Source organism: Pteropus medius, unplaced genomic scaffold (genome assembly GCF_902729225.1).
Source record: "Pteropus medius unplaced genomic scaffold, Ma_sr-lr_union100, whole genome shotgun sequence".
Taxonomy (NCBI): Eukaryota; Metazoa; Chordata; class Mammalia; order Chiroptera; family Pteropodidae; genus Pteropus; species Pteropus medius.
The window spans coordinates 5,912,893-5,930,351 of record NW_024344374.1 but is presented as its reverse complement, the minus strand read 5'-3'; the positions used below and the strand labels follow the sequence as shown (position 1 = coordinate 5,930,351).

The following is a 17,459-nucleotide window of genomic DNA, read 5'->3' as shown; positions in this document are numbered from 1 at the left end:
TCTGTCTCTATAGATTGGCCTATTTTGCACATTTCATGTAACTAGAATCATGCAATATGTAGTCTTTTGTGACTGGCTTCTTTCATTTAGCATGTTTTCAAATTCGTTCATGTTGCAGCATGTATATATCTTATATGAAGTATTGTTCAAACATTTTGTCAAATTATTAATTGGCTTTATTTTTAAATGTTAAGTTATAAGAGTTTTTTGTATATTTTGGATACAGACCTTTTTCAAGTATATGTATTGCAAGTATTTTCTTTCAGTCTGTGGCTTGCTTGGTATGTAAGTTTTTGTCCCTTAGAGTAACTGTTACCTCCAAGGATATGACTTACAATAAGCCTATTGGCAATAAGGCTTTTCTGGAATTCTTTTTTGCCTAGAAATCTAGCTTTGATAGTGAGAAAAAGATACACTGGGTTTTTATTCTTTAAAAAAAATGTATTTTATTCAGATCAAATATTGATTTTCAAAGCAATAAACAAAGTACTCCTAAGAATCAAATGACATTAATAAAAACTCACAAAGTTATCCTAATACTCTAGTAGAATACTTATTTAGGTATGGAAGTCATTTGGATATTTTCTATTTTTTGTTTTCAGCATGGCTAGACCATACAAGTATTTCCTCACCTATTGAACTTATTAATGAGGAATCTATAAGTGATAATTTATCACTTCCACAAAAAAGTCCATCTCCAATAAAAGAAGTGCCAGACCTGTGTTTTTCTGATGAATATATCTCTCTTAGAAGTCCAAAACAACAAGAAAAAACAAAAATTGATCAAGAACTAGTTTACAGAATAATACAAAATGAAGAAAATAACGATTACTTGCAACTTGATTGTACAGTACTATCTACTGAATCATCTCCCTCTTCAAAAATTGGAAAAGCGTCTTATAAACATGGTAAAAAACGGGAGAGTAATTTAGACCTTTTGAATGACTTTATGATGCTGCGAAATAAACAAACTTGCACCTCAAAGACTGAAGTCACAGACATTGATGAGAAAGATGGTGGGTAATTTAGTAATATTTTGGCATAGATATGATAGCTTCAAGGACTAAATGTATAATTTATTATAGAAAGAAAAAAAAATAAATCTAGATAGAATATATTATTTTTCAAAGTCAAAGAAAACATCATTGATTCATGATATTTATTGTGTATGGAGATAGATGTATATAGATATATGGAGAAATATAGGTTTTCAAGCAAATTAAAAGGTGCATTTGAACTTATAAGAAAAGTCATTATTTGTAAAACTTTCTACAACTTGGCCATACAGAATCATAATATTTTTAACTTTTGTTGATCGTTCTGCATTCTTCTTTCTCTTTTAGCCAATATTTTTATCTTAGTATTTTGACTTATATTTTAATGTGTATTTAAGAACACTTTGCCTAGTTGATTACTTACTACTCGTTTTTATTTTACCAAAGAGTTTCTATTGTAACTATTTTACATTCACTGCTTATAAACACATCAAAGGTAGTGTAATGTGTCATAATAACATTTTACTTCTAGTAAAAAAAGAAAATCTGTGTTGTAGAACATGTTTGACACAGGTTACCCAGATGAAATAAGTACAAAAATATTTTTTAGTACAAAAACATTTATATATGAGAGTTAGAGCATATTTAGGTCTTACTGTTCTATGTACTATTAATGTATACAAGATCTTGCCCCTGAATCAATTATAAAATAAGACAAGAAGTAAAATATATACCAAAATATTATCTCTTTTACTAATAAAGACTAAGTTGGAGAAAGGATCTTAGTCTGAGAGCCAAATGGCTTGCTAACTAAACACCAGAACTACACAGAGTTACCTACCTAGTTCCAGACTATATCGGACTGGGACAGGATTCCCCATGGTGGTGGGAGGGGAGCTGATTAGGATAGATTCATGACATAGAGAAGAAAGGGTATGTGGAAAGTCATAGAGAAATGAAATAAAGTAGAACAGTACATTTTTTTTAGGTGTTGGGAACTGTACTTGTTTAATCCTTATAACAATATTCAAAGTAGGTATATTTTTCCATATTTTATATATTAGAAAACCGAGACTAATGTCAGAACTGAGATTGAAACACTGATCTGATGCCACATTCTTTCCCTTATTACCACTCAGCTTCCTACCCTAGTGCAGTGTTAGATTCATTGACCTGAATAGTTCAACTTAATACTGATAGGTTTCAAAGAATTTTAACAATGGCGATCACAATAGAAGAAAGCATTTAAGTAAAGCAACATTAAGTTTCTTCTGAACAATGCAAATTTTTTTATTAGAATATCAAGATGAAGAAGAACATTCTTCAACTCTTCCAGAAGAAAGTCCTATTGTTTGTACTAATAAAACTCTAGAGAAAATAAATCAAGAAAAGAGAATAGATAATGTCATTGAAATTCAAGCATCAGGTATGCTATAAGCTTTTAAGATACAATCAAATTAAGTAAATTTGAAAGACTTTTCCTGGGTCTCTAAAATATACCTCATTTTCCATGTATTTTCTTCTTACTTTCAGGTTATTTCCAACCCTGGAATGCCCTGTTTACTACCTCTGTCCCTCCCCATTGCCCTGTTCCAGTCCACTGTTATTTCTTCTTTCATTTAAACCGCTGCTTCTCTACATTCATCAGAGAAGAGCAAACAATTCAGACTTTTGGCCCAGACTAAAAAATTATCTGCTAAGGGTTGCTTTCTCTGTTCCCTTACACACTATTAGGGTGATATAAATAAGTTATTATTGATTCCTATAGTGATTAAAATTTTTGTTTCACTATAAAGAATATACTTTGGCTCCTAAAGAACAGCCTACTTACAAACATCATGCTCATTATCAAAATCGATAAGGAAAGATGACACTAGTTCTTGAACATCTTTGCATTCTTTTGGTTCAATTTTATTCATGGCCTTTAGATGAATACATTAAACATTGATATTCTAGTGAAAACTAGAAACAATTTGTCATTGCCATAAATTTGGTTGTCTTAAGATTGTAAGTTAATAGTCAAGGGAAGAGAAAAAATATATATGATTCTATTTATGTGGTTCTTCATAGTTGCCATGTTGAGTTAGTTATTGAATAAATACTTTCTAATAAACAAGGTAGCCATAAAGTTATACTAATTGTACAGGGGCAGTGTTTCATTTTTACTAGTTTATTTAGAATAAAATTCCTTAAGTAAGCCTCTATACAAACTCATGATTTTTAACTCAGTAAAGAATTTAGCTAGAGTTCAGATTTCCATGAAGTAACATGTTTAATTGGTTTGTCAAGAACACACCATCTTTATAAAAATATTGCCTTTCATGCTTTTATTTTTGCAGATAGCCAGTGCAAAGCATACTGTATCCTAGAAGCAGCAGCTACTCCTATCTTAAAAAAGCTTGCATGCTTCTGTACTCTTCCTGTTGCTAATTGGAAATTTGCCACTGTTGTTTTTGACCAAACAAGGTTTCTCTTAAAGGAACAAGAAAAAGTAATAAGTGATGCTCTTCACCAAGGTGAGTGTAAATAAAAATCATTATTGAAAAGGCTATAAATTTATGGATTATATATCATATTAGTAAAAATTTAATGTAGAAAATGCAGAAATTAGTTACGGGTGAAGGCAAAACTGTAATTCAATATATGTCACCCATAGACCAATACTGGAGGATCAGCTAACTAAGGAGAAAAAGTTAAGAAATAACATCTGGTATTGCTTCTAGTGGAGCTCCATTGACATATATTACTTGCCAGATTCCTATTACAGAAACCAAATTAACCCTACTAATGATAGCACCTGAACCACTTAGTTTCCTCCCAAAAAAGAGAGAGGTCAAAAAATAGATTAAAGTTGATTCTGGCCAAGATAGAATAACAGGAATTGGGTTTACCCTCCTGCCAGAAATACAGAAAAAAAAATGACAAAGACAAATACACAAAAACAGTTTTTAAAAGCCTAGACATCAAGCAATGAAGGACAGTGATTCCTGAGAAATGAGAAACAAATGAGTTGATCCCTACCATTGCTTTAGCTTTAGCTTACCACTTTGAAAGAATCACCAGGCCATGGCAGATATACCAGAAGAAGAGCATGGTGGACAATCTGAGTTAAAACAGAACTGAGAGGCCAGGGAGACCAAAGCAGCTAGAGTTTGAAGGATAGAATATTAGAGAGCAGAGAGCTTTACACAGAGTCCCGGAGATCTGTAGAGAGTCTCCCTCGACTATTCAGCAGAGCTGATCACAGAGTATATGTCAGGTTGGGGAACTACCTGAGGTTATGGAAACAAACCCTCTGAAAGGATGGAGGGAATAGTACTCTGCATTTACACAGGGCAGAGAATAATGCCTGTTCCCACTAGCTAGACTAGAAAAACTCAAAATTTGTGGGGTATTGAGTACAATACTTAGGAAAGTTTTGCCTCACTAGTAGAGAATGATTTCCCCTAAACTTATTTTCAAGGAACTTAACTGCATCCCAGAACAAAGCTTAAGAGGATGTATATGAATACAAAACTATCTAGTACCCAAAAAGGAAAAATTCACAATGTCTGGCATTCAGTCAAAGATTACTGAGAGACAGGAAAACACAACCCATAATGAGATAATCAAAAACTCAGAACTGACAAAGATGTTAATATCACCAGAGGACACTGAAACTTATTATAAGTATATCCTATATGTTCAATAATTTAGAGACATGAAAAAGACACAAATCAAACTTCTAGAGACTACACTATAATGTATGAGATGAAAGATGCCCTGGATGGGGTTAATGATGGATTAAATACTGCAGAAGAAAAGAGTAGTTAACTTGAAGGCATAGCAATAGAAACTATCCCAAATAAAACACAAGTAGATAAAAGAATTTTAAAAATAAGAAAGAAAAGAGCATCAATAGGCTACGAAACTTCAAATAGCCTAGAGTACTATTAGAGTTATCAAAGAAAAGGCAAAAAGGGGGTAAACAAAAAATACTGAAATAATGACTGAAAGCTTTCCAAATTCCGTGAAAACTGCAAACCCACAGACCCAAGAAACTCAATGAACTCTAAGCACAAGAAGCACAATAAAGATGCACCAAAGCATATCATAATCGAGTTGTTCAAAACCAGTAATAAATAGAATTTTAGGAGCAGCCAGAAGGAAATAAAGATATGTTGAATAAGGGGAACAAAGATAAGGATGATATCAGTTTTCTTGTCAGAAATAATGCAAGTGAAAATACAGTGGAGTAACACCTTTAAAATACTGAGAAAAAAAATCAACCTAGTTTTCTACACTAGACAAAAATATATTATAAAAATAAAGGTGAAATAAAGATGTTTTCAGACATATAGAAACTGAAAGAATTCATCAGCTTCAGACATACACTGTAAGAAATATACTCCTAAGGACAGAAGAAAAATGATATCAAATCTGGTTTCCCTGTTCTATTCTCTTCCCTTCCAGTTCTTGATTGACTTGTTTCCACAAGTCCTTCAAGGTGCTGGACATGTACTACCCATAACTGGTTTTCCTGTTGCCTCTTAATTTCTAAAAATTTATTAGATTGGCAATTTTCAAACATTTTAGCAGGAATCTGTTCAAATAAATATTTAATGGAATCCCACTGTATAAAACAGAGAAAAGTAGAACTTCTCTGGTTAAACTGGGGCAGTGGATCTAGGATCCTGTCTTCTTGGTTTCACTTTTGCTCACACCAGAATCCAATCTATCATCATCAAAAAGCTCTCGAAACTACATGGACACATTAATTAGACAATTGTGCTGCCCTATATTTACAGCTCTTGCTTGAGTCACATCTTTAGACAAATATTCCTAGGTGTCCACCCCCATTTCAAGGTATTGCTTTATGTTATGATCTTCCATCTTTAATTTAACCAGTTGGCAATAATGAGTTTAATTTTCTTCTTGCTTCATAACTGGAAATCATTGACCTTTTTCCCCACCAAGAGTAGAAATAATTGGATATTCTTTGGAAGCAACAAGAATATGAGCTCTAAGGTTAGCTGTATGGGTTTGAATGCCACCTCCACCACTTATTCACAAATCGACCTGGGACAATTACTTAACCTCATAAAGACTGTTTCCTCATCCATAGAATAAGGATCATAATAAACTTGCCTAATAAGATTATTGTTATAGAATCAATGAAATAACCAGCTTATACACAGCCTGGCACCTAGTAAGCACTCAATAATAAATGTTAGCTATTATTGTTAAGCATTTGGATATATATTCTAAAATTCTAATGTATAATGTTTTTAATGTTCTTGCTTACTTAGATACAAATGATGAAAGAGAAACGACGTTCAAGCATGCTGCTCTCTTACACCTTCTGGTATCAATTAGAGATGTCCTTTTAACATGTAGCTTGGACACAGCATTGGGTTTGTGGGGAAAATTTTTAATCTTCTTTCTCTTTCTATTGAAATAGGTCATCTGAAAATACTTTTACTTTTCTGAAAAAGATGCACCATATAAGAAACTGTGTAACTTATTTTACTTTCACATTAAACATTATATACATTTTGACATAATTACGATGGAATATATATTTTATTCTGTTTATACTCATTAAAAGAAATTAGCTGTAACAACTATCATTATCTAGAAAAATAGGTTTAGGTTTCTCTAATCTAGGCCTGAATTATAGAACCCTAATGGCCTTAAGCAGATTTGATGTGCATAATTATTATCATGTACTAATTTTTAATATAAGATGACATTTTGCCATATACATATTAGGTCTTCATTGAATGTCTGTGGCTTTGAATCTTTGCTAGATGAAATATAACTAAACTATATTTAGTTAAGATCTTCCACAATTTCTTTTTTAGTTGTGTGTATAAATTAGGATATCAACTACTTGAGTAAGAAAAATAAGACTATTTTCAATGTGTTGGAAATTTTTAAGATTTTGCAAATTTTTTCTATCAAAATCATTAAAATATCTGTTTTACAACATTACTGCTTCAGGGCCCTATTGCAGGATTATTTAGACTTGTTTAGAAATAGTATGCTTATAGGATTATGTTTTATAATTTAGAGTTTCTAGAACCTATTTAAAATATAAAGTAAAAATAATTTTTCTCTGATCTATGACCCAGATGTTTTCTCTTATCTATGACCCGAACAAATATTATTTCTCTAATCCAAGTTCTTGATAAGTATTGAGTAGTAGTGAAAGTATTATACTAGATTATCTGGCTATGTATTATAACTAAGTTACAGCTAGGCTGAGTATTAAAGCATTTTAGTAAAGGCAGAATATCAGAATCTAGAATATCTGAGCTTCCAGTGCTGTAGAAAGAATACAGTTGTGACTCACTGCTGCTCAATACTTATCAAAACCTTGAATTAGAGAAATAATATTTATGGAGGATTACCTAAAGTACATTTGTTTTTAAGTATTCTACAATTTACCTTAGGATTAAGTGAAACCATGGAGAGCTACATACTTGGACCAAATTGTTTTCGCTCCTCAAAGAAATGCTTTTAGTAAATCAAACTTTGATGTTACTATTTGGCTACCTCGAAGAATACTATAAAAGTAAAATCTCTGTTGAGAAACTAACTTCTCAAGCCCTGGGTACCAAGGCAGAATGAATAACGCAGCTGCCTCAAACATTTTTAGTGGAGGGCTTTCTCACTCCTCTAAACCTCTCAAAATCAAAGAGCAAGTTAGGTTGTTCTTTCTTTCTCTCTCTATAGTGGCAGAAGAAGAAAGATTCATGTGGGTCTAGCTGCCTGTCCTGCTCCCTTCCAGAATTTTGTATTTTCTCCCAGCCTCCAGTTTGCTTCCTCCTCCAAGCTAGCAAATTGGAAGTTTCAAGGTTAAAAGTATAGAGTTTCACTTCTGGACTTTAAATCAGAAATAAATTCAGTAGTGTGTAATGGGTACTGTAGTAGAGATATGTAGTAATGGCACAAAGAACGGAGACAGTTACCCTTAAGCTGAATATTTTTAAAAAAAAATAAGTAGGAGTTTGCCAAGTAAATAAATTATGAAAGGACATTATCGGCAGAATTAAGAGCCAAGAAGAATGACCCAGTGAGTATGCTGCAAACAGTTCCATGGGGCTAAATTGAAGAGTACAAGGGAGAAAACAGTAAGAGCTATGCCTGAAGAAGTAAGAAAGAGCCAAATCATGAAGAGCCTTTTAAGCTGCACAAAAGAGTGTACACCTTATTCTGTCAATGATAGGAAGCCATTGAAATAGGGATGCTACTGGATTAGGTTTGTCTTCCAGAAGGTTAAGTAATTATAGTGAGGAGAATCTGAGGGAGGTTTGGAGATTAGGAGACAAAACATAAGTCAATCTCTAAATTGCCCATCAGTCTAGATGTACTAATATAACATTTGAATTAATATGTATATAAATATAAAAGATAAACATTAAATTTTGTCAATTTATTATTTCATTTTTGCCTAACTATTCATTGAACACCTGATAAGTTACTATGCCAGGTACTCTACTTTAGTAATTTACAAAACACACTATGCAGTAGAATCACTAGGAGAGCATTTTAAACAGAGAAATCCCTGGGACACAATCTAGATTTGCTGAACGTGGACCTTCAAGAATGGTCTCAGGATTCTGTGTTTAAAAATTGCTCTTGGTGAGTCTGAATTTTAGCACTGCTGTTATAGCAGCTATACAAATTAATTATGCATAAATATCATGGATTATATCCCAGGAGCTTGTAAACTAATGAGATTGTTAAGTAATATACACAAATAACCAGAAATCACATGCAAAAGCAGTATAGATAAAATACCATGAAAATTCCATTGAAGTGGCATTTCCACAGGACTTGAATGAAAGTGTAGGTCCTGGGGTTTAGGAAGAAAGCAATAGCATATAACAAGCCAGAAAGCAGGAAAGCATGGAATATACTCCGAGAATATGTAGAGTATATCCAGGTTATATTGATGTTATGTAGCTTAAAAAGAGATATTTGGTAAATATTTTTTGGCTTCACTCAATTTTAAGGTTTCTATTAGTCCATATCTTTTATCAAAATCAGAAAAGGATTAAAGGAAGTTTTAACTGTCTCTATTATGATTCATTTCCTTTCAGGTTTTTACCATGGAGTTTCTCAAAGAACAAAAAGTCATGATTTTTTTCCACTTTTGTTTTTAACAGGATATTTGTCAAATGCAAAAGATGTCTACAAAAGTATTTTAGGCTCTTATTTGGATGATATTTGGAGGCAGTTAGAAATTGTACAGTTCATTAGGAAAAAAAAGCCTGAAACCAACTACAAGATACAAGAATTACAATGTCAGATACTAAATTGGATGCAAAGTAAACAGCAAATTAAGGTAAATACTGGAATAGAGCAGATAATAGTAATTAGCATAAATAAGACTTGGATGTAAGATAAATTTTTGCATTTAACTTTGAAATTATAAAATAGTCTATATTATTTGGTCCTTTGACTGTTTTCTTCTTAAATAAGTAAATAAAACAAAATCAGACCCAGAGGAAGGATGATCTACATCATTATTCATATGTCTTGAATTTTAAAATACTTTAATTTTTATTATACACAATTTTCTATGGATTGCTCCTCCAAATCTCAAAAATTTTGTCTGGTACTTATAAGTTCATGAGCATATATCCAATAATAGAACTGCAATAATTTATTTTTCGATACTGAGCCAGAATCTCATCTTATATAATTCTACCAAAAAAAGCACTTAGTTTTTGCCTTGGATTATATTGGAAATTTTTGCCCATCTTACTTCAAGCATACGAAAGTTGCATTAATAAATATTTAAGAGAAAATGCTTTTTAAAATCTTTTCAAGCAGAAAAACATTTCAAATGCTTTACACTAAATCTGGTTACAAATTGGTCTTCTTTTTTCTCTCTGTCCCTCCTATATTTTTATCCCCAACTCTATAGTTACTTTGTAACTTGTTTATCAAAGAAATAAAACAGTCAGTAAGAAATTTAAAATTGATATTGATTTGTTGTCCTCCTCAACTCCCCTCTCCCGCCACCAAGAAAAAAAAACTGTAATGGTAAACAGGAAGGTGTAGCAGCAAATCATTGTTTTTCTCCAACAAATTCACACTTGCCTGGAATGAATTTAGCACTAACAGTAAAGGCAGAGACAACTTATGTCTAGATAGAATCACTTATAAGGGAATACTTGAAGAATGTTAAGAATGCCCTACTGCAAAATATTTTCATTAATATTTGATCTTACCAAAATTTATTTCTTTGTTTTCAAGCATGACATCTTTTACAAAACAAATTTTACTTTGAATCTTATTGTCATCAGTTTCATGTAACCAGTTAAGTTTGTTATTTTGTCACTGTAGCAAGACTATGAAAAAGAATAATCATTCAGATATACATATATATAATTCTTATTTTTTTTATCAGGTGCTGATCATAATAAGAATGGACTCTGATGATGAAAAACATTTACTCATTGAAATCCTTAGCAAAATGGAAGGTAGGGAGTTTTAAATTATGCTTCATTTTATAACATGTGCTTGAAAATATAAAACTCTGTTGATCTAACCAAGTTTTTAAATTAAGATAAAATAACATACCATAAAATTCATCCTTTAAAAGTAAATAACTCAGTGGGATCTAACCAGTTTTTAAACCAATCTGGACTATAAGTCTGTAATATAAATATACTATAATGTACTTAAATGTAAATAAATGTACTTGCATATATATTATTATCAACTGACACCTTTTATTGAATACTACTAGTTGCTAAATAATACTGACTACTTACAACAGCTCTATGAATAGGTTTTATTAACTCAATTTTTACAAAGAAATTAAAGTTCATAAAAGTGATGTGGCATGCCAAATCTCACAGGTAATAAGATCAGAATTGGAAACTAAGTCCTTTTTACAGTATCATTCTTCAGTTCATTCTTCTACCCATTACTGCCCCCTCGGCCAAATCCTTTCTACCTTGTGTTATATGTAAACGTCTTCACCCCCTTGTCTTAAGTGAAACCCAGCTTTCCCCAAATGATACTGTTTTCGCTGTATTTCTCTCATATAGAAGCTGACAATTTTCTCTCTATAGATAGGTAGGTAGGTATGTAGGTACGTAGGTAGGTAAATGATAGAGAGAGACAGACAGACAGACAGACAGACACACCTCATAGGGATGAGAAGGCCATTTCTTACTTTCTATTACCTTTTCCAAAACATTATTCCTCCTCTATCCTTTGAGGCTGTGCCATATTTTCATATCATTCTCTACCACTCAATCTTACCATAATCTAGTAACCACCCAAACATTCACCATCATCTGTGGACAATTGTGCACTTAGCTCATGGTATTCTCTTTACTCCTAGTCCTGCCATTATCCTAGATATCTTTAATGTGAAAGATTCACTGAACACCCTGACCTTATAGTTTCATTGGTCTCTACAACAAAAATGATATTCACTTCTTGGCCATGCCATCAACCTTGTGATAATGTAGAACTGTCCTACCTCTGAATTTTAAATTCTGATCCATTGCTCTCTGTCTATAGCTATCTCTAGCTCGTTCATGATCTTTAGCATCTTAGAGATCTATAATATGTCAAGTCCTTTTTTGTCTCATTTTTTTTCCAGGCTTGGTGATGTGACCATCACTTTAATCAATCATATCCTTCTATACTACCTTCCATTTAAACCTTAACTCAGGATCAACCAAGCCATTTAACCTCCTTACTATACCTGAGCTGCTGAGCATTATTGGAGAAAATTGAATAGATTAGTATCACTACAAACTCATGTTTTCTGAACTTATATGGGCTCTTAATACCTTCTATATGATCTTCCTATATGTTCTTAGTTCCCATTTCTATCCATCTAATGGCTATAGCACGAACCCCTACCATGCCACCCATCCCTTCATTTTTAGAAGGATATTATGTCTTCTAATATTTATTAATGAGAGTTTCCCTCTCTACCATCCTTACCAAACTTACCTTTTAGAATTTATTTAGAATAAATAGAATTTATTAAATAGAATTTATTCTATTCTTTTATTTTTACCTCCTTTCTCTATAAAGGAGATTAATGTTCTTCCTTCAAAATCCAATCTTTCACTTGTACGTTGGATCCCATCTCTTTCTGCAGTTTCAAGCACTTTCTTGCATTAGTTATTTCCTAGCCCAACTTTCCTTCCTAATAACTCTTTCCCTTAATCTTTAAGCTCTTCAGTCTTAAAAATAAAATAAAATACCACCCTCAACCTGTGTCACCCTTTGTTTACTATTTCTCCACCGTCTATAAACTGCATCTTTTGCCATCTCCCAAAATATTTCTTTGCTTTAGTCCTACCAGACTATTTCCCATGTTGTTTCATATCTCCGTGCCTTTACACCTCCTCTTCCTTCTATAATGCTCTTCTCCCTTCCTTAGGAAGCTAACTCCTACACATCCTTTAAAAATAAGTTAAAACATTTATTCAGGAAGCATTGATTTAAATGATTTTCCTCTGTGCATCAAGGTATTATTGGCATACTTACCATCCTGGACTATAATAAATGATTCTGTTAACTGATTTTTCCTCACTAAAATGTATGCTTCTGGAGGATAAGGACCATGCCCTAATTTGTATTCCCAGCACCGACAAAAATGCCTAGAACATTGAAGTTACTTAATAAAGATTTATTGAATGAATGAATGTATGAATGAGCTAATAATGAATGCCTCCCTATATACCTAGTATAGACTAAGACTAGTGAAAAAGATTGAACTGAAATATATACAAATATTGTAACAAATATCTGCTTATTAGTGCAGTTAGTAAAAGTTAACTATTAAATTACAGTAATATAAGAACTGTATTTTAAGCAATTTTGATTTCCTTGTTTGCAGATATTTAATTCATTTTTGTGGTAGTGAAGTACATGACACGCCTAAAAAATACATATGAACATAACAATGAAAAAACCCTTTCTCATATTACTCTTTTTCCCAACAGGTTTAACATTGACTGTCTTACATTCAAACAAAAGAAAAGATTTTCTGGAATCTGAAGGTGTTTTAAACGGGTAAAAATGTATTTCTTTATCTATGGGGAGCAAATATACCAGTTCTATAGAGAACACACTATTTCTCCTAGAATTTAATTTTTTAAAAAAGTTTAATAAAATCTGCAATTAATCAGTCTCTACCCTCTTCCTGAAAATGTTTTACATAGAGTGCTTTAATTCAGTTTATTGCCTTTTGTTATATATAGTTGTTGTACAGAATTTTAGTCTAATCTTTCTTTAATATCCCCAAATTATCATTTTTATTGTTATTGTTAGTACAGGATTGCCTATTTAGGCTTACTAGTTTTTAGCAGGTTTTTTTGCTCAAGATTATTTCTTATATCTCCTCCCTTTGTTTTGGGTTCTCCTTCCTGAAGCACATCCTTTATAAATTCTTTCAATAAGGGCCTGCTAATAATAAATTCAGTGTTGACTTGTTTTTATTTTGCCTTATTTTATGTAGAAATTATTTATTTCTAATATTGGGATCTAAATAATAAAAAGAGAAGATGTAAATCAAATAGAATCTTATCAAAGCTAGACGTAGATACTTTTTAACTTCTATCTATCTAGAGCACTCTGGGTAAAAAGCAGCAGGAGAAAATTTTAATTATAGTCAGTGCTATTATGCGAAATTTGAAGATGGGAAAGATAAAGTTGTGATATTTAAGAACCCATTTTTTGTTGTTGTTAAATCACTTATGAAGCCCCCTGAGAAAAAAAATTAACCCATTTCACAGTTGTTAGGTAATATTCTATTACATAGATTCTCGAAGATTAAAACCTTACATTTGTAAGAAAATGAGATCGATTTATCAGGGTGATTTGTCTGTTATTGCCAGGACTCAGGTAATAAAATTAGGGTCCTTTGCATTTGAGGATATAAAATAGTCACAGTATGACCATCAAAAAGAAAAGTTAAAAGAGATTAACACAATTGGAGAACAAATCAATAGTAAATACACCAATGCTTTTCCACAATAAGAAGGCATAGGTGAGAGAAAAATAAAATAAGCCCAAAACAGTTATCTTTTAGCGTTCTGTGTAAGTAATGATACAAGTATAATTCCATTTTCTTGGCTTTCTTTTAATTTCAGTAACAGTTCCTGTGTAGTCGTACCTAATGAATACATTGGAGCAGATTTCTCCTGGAGTAATTTCTCATTTGTCGTGGAATACAATTATGTAGAAAACTCTTGTTGGACTAAACACTGTGAAAAGTTGAATATTCCATACATGGCTTTTAAAGTGATTCTTCCAGATACAGTTTTAAATAGTAAGAATATAAATTAAAATCCTTTTTCTGTTCCATTAGAATGAAAATTTTCTGTTTTCTATTTCTGATCTATGGAGAGTAAGCTATGACATTAGAAGACTTGAGTTCAAGCTCTAAGCTTCCTTACCACCATCTATGTGACATTGAGCAAGTCCTTTAACTATCTCTTACCTCATATTCTCCATTTATAAAATAAGCCTTATTGCTTATATTTATCTTCATCCCTTTAACTTATAAATTTTACTTGTGCAATTTTATCACAATTATATCTAATATTAATTTGATATTTTTATCCAATAGTATTTTACTGAATTTTAGAGAAAAAATATGTAATAGTATGTTGACTGATTCAGAAAACTTTTAATATGCAACAGAAAATTATACAAACATACTTAGAAAAGAGTCTAAAAGCACTTTGTATACCTTTCTTTTGGTTTCTTTGTGTTCCTCACATCACATGACTAAAGTTGTGAATTCTTAGATTCTTGACGTTCAAAAACCTGTAGATATTTAGTCTCAGCACATCTCTTTTTCAATATTTGCCATAAGTTACTTTCTATCTACTTCAAGTATGAGTGGGAAGTTTGAATTCTGAGATATTTGAACTCAATTCTAAAATACACTACAATTATTACTTTGACATATGAAACTAAATACTACAATTATTACTTTGATATATAAAATTGAATGTTAAGTTGATTAAATAATTGAAACACAGGCCCAAGAAAAGATAAAAGAAAGGCATCCTAGTTAATATTTAGAGGTTTCTTCCATAACCCCAAAGATGAACTTAATTTATTCAACCAGTTCCTTATTTGGGGCATTTACAGTGCTTCAACTTTCCACAGTTATACTGCAAGGTAAAGTAGTTTTTATATCTTATATATCTTTATATACTTGTTCTAAGAAAGAAGAATTCCAAAAAGTAAAATGAATTTAACCAAAGGTATACACACCTTTATAGATTGCCAAAATATCCTTCCAGAAATGCTAATCCCAATTAACATTTATGCAGAAAATGTGAGAGGATCCTTTTCCCCATATCTTTACTATAAGTAGGTATTATTAGTTTGTTAAACTTTTGACATAATTATAGGCAGAAGGTATTTTATAGTGTTAATTTGCATATCTTTCATAACCCATGTCTTTTCATATGTGCACTGATCTTGGATAGCCATTCTTTTGTAAATATTGCCTATTTATGTCCTTTGTTCATTTATCTATTGAAGTATTTATTCTTTTCCTATTGATCTATATCATTCCTTATGGGTTATTGTGCATAATTTTAAATTTGTTTACACAGTAAATGTTCAATATACTTACGTGAATAAAGCAGATTTTAATATTCAGGTAGAATATGATCCTATTTTTTCTTTTTTTTAAGTGAGTGTACATGTGTGCGTATAGACACGCAATTATATAGAAAAAAGTCGAAGTATGTACTAACCTCTGTTTTTAGTATATAGTAGTTTTAGTAAAATCTGTTAACTCAATTTTATTTCTAAGTAGTAGGATAACATATGGTCTTTATTCTTTAGACCTTTCCTTATTCTGATTTCTGATTTTTTATACTGAATATGTTTTATTTTTATACTACTCTTTGAACATACACCTGTTATTCTGATGTTTAGTAAAAAATAAAAAGAGCTAGGGTATGAGGAAAAAGAGAAATATTTATAAGTTTTTCTGTTATTTAGGAAGCACTTCGCTGGATAGTTTTGGTGGTTTTCTTTTGGAAATTCAGATTCCATATGTGTTTTTTGCATCTGAAGGACTTCTTAATACTCCACAAATTCTTCAGTTGCTAGAATCCAAGTAAGTTATTGATTTAATAACTTTAGCAAAGGTGTATACATATATATACCTTTAACCATCCTAGTGGCTAAATATTATGTTGCCTATGTTTCACTATTTCCCTCTGATTAAAGCCTGGAATTATATCACATAAGAATGGTTTTCCAGGAGGGTTATGTCTCTCCCTCTAGTACACCATCATAATTATTGAATGTTATCTTTTTTGGTGATATATATTAATTTTGTGGAGGAAAAAATTCATTTTTGTTTCAATTTTATAATTTAATTGCATTTGTTTTGTTACTAGCAAATAAGAATTTTTATGTGGGTTTTCTGTGAATTATATGGTCATATCTTTGGGTCATTGATAATACTGAGAAGGAGCATTCTTATTTAGAAGACTTTAAATAATGCCTGGGAAACAGGACTGTAAAGGTCTAAATGTAAAGTTTTTAGACTTTTAGTTCTAAGGTCATACCAACACTGAGCATTTTTAAATCATATAAAACATTTTATCATAGCACACGAGTTGTCATAGACATTAAGCTGTATCACAAAGAAGAATAACTGTGCTATGACTTTAGTTAAAATGCAGACCTATTTTCTATACTTTTGTTTTTGTATTTAAGTACGTGGGACATTCACAGAAAACTATGAACTAATAAAGGTAATTAAAATCTAGGCCAGTGTTAATGAGAAAGAACAGAAAATTCTGATGAATGCAGAATGTTTTAGTCTTGTAGCATGTTTTGGTTTCATGAATTATTATTTAAAGAGCTAGAATAAATTGGTTAAGACATTTATAATAATATTAAGTGCAGTAATATTTAGCAAAATACCTAATGAGACATATATCTCAATTAATTTGTTGTATATGCTGAGTAAATCATAATTTCATTCTTCAAACTTATAAAGTAGAATAGATTGATGTATGAAAGAAAAAGCACAATAGTTCAAATAACTTAATATGCAGGAAGATAATACAGCTTTTCTAAAAGAATTTTTCTTAGCCATTTCATTATATCATCCCAAGTTATTGTATTTTACAGATATAATATCACACTAGTGGAGAGATGCTGTAGTGAGTCATTGAAACTCTTTGGTGGTACAGAGTATTATGTACTGATGACGATTGATGAACACACTGCCATAATTTTGCAGGTAAAACTATATAGTAAAAAATATAAATTGAATATATTAAAATGTATATAACCATGCAATATATTAGAGAGCTTAACTATAATCTATTAGTGAGTTCTTCCAAAACTTTGCAAATGGGCCACAAGTGCCAAAATCACCACCGTGGGAAACGACTATCACCAAGCTTCCTTGATGCCCTATGATTTTTAACATACTTTAAGAAGACAAAG

At 31.4% G+C, this 17,459-nt stretch overlaps 1 protein-coding gene across 1 annotated transcript in view; it reads left to right on the top strand.

Annotated features, from left to right (window-relative positions):
• The window catches only part of SHOC1 (shortage in chiasmata 1), a 64,662-nt gene that overhangs the window by 35,810 nt on the left and 11,393 nt on the right, over positions 1 to 17,459 (top strand). The window contains exons 16-22 of the mRNA XM_039870704.1: positions 6,284 to 6,388; positions 9,149 to 9,327; positions 10,399 to 10,471; positions 12,968 to 13,037; positions 14,117 to 14,295; positions 15,993 to 16,110; positions 17,139 to 17,250. Of these exons, the coding sequence (XP_039726638.1) occupies positions 6,284 to 6,388; positions 9,149 to 9,327; positions 10,399 to 10,471; positions 12,968 to 13,037; positions 14,117 to 14,295; positions 15,993 to 16,110; positions 17,139 to 17,250 (836 nt within the window). The remainder of the gene's footprint in view (positions 1 to 6,283; positions 6,389 to 9,148; positions 9,328 to 10,398; positions 10,472 to 12,967; positions 13,038 to 14,116; positions 14,296 to 15,992; positions 16,111 to 17,138; positions 17,251 to 17,459) is intronic.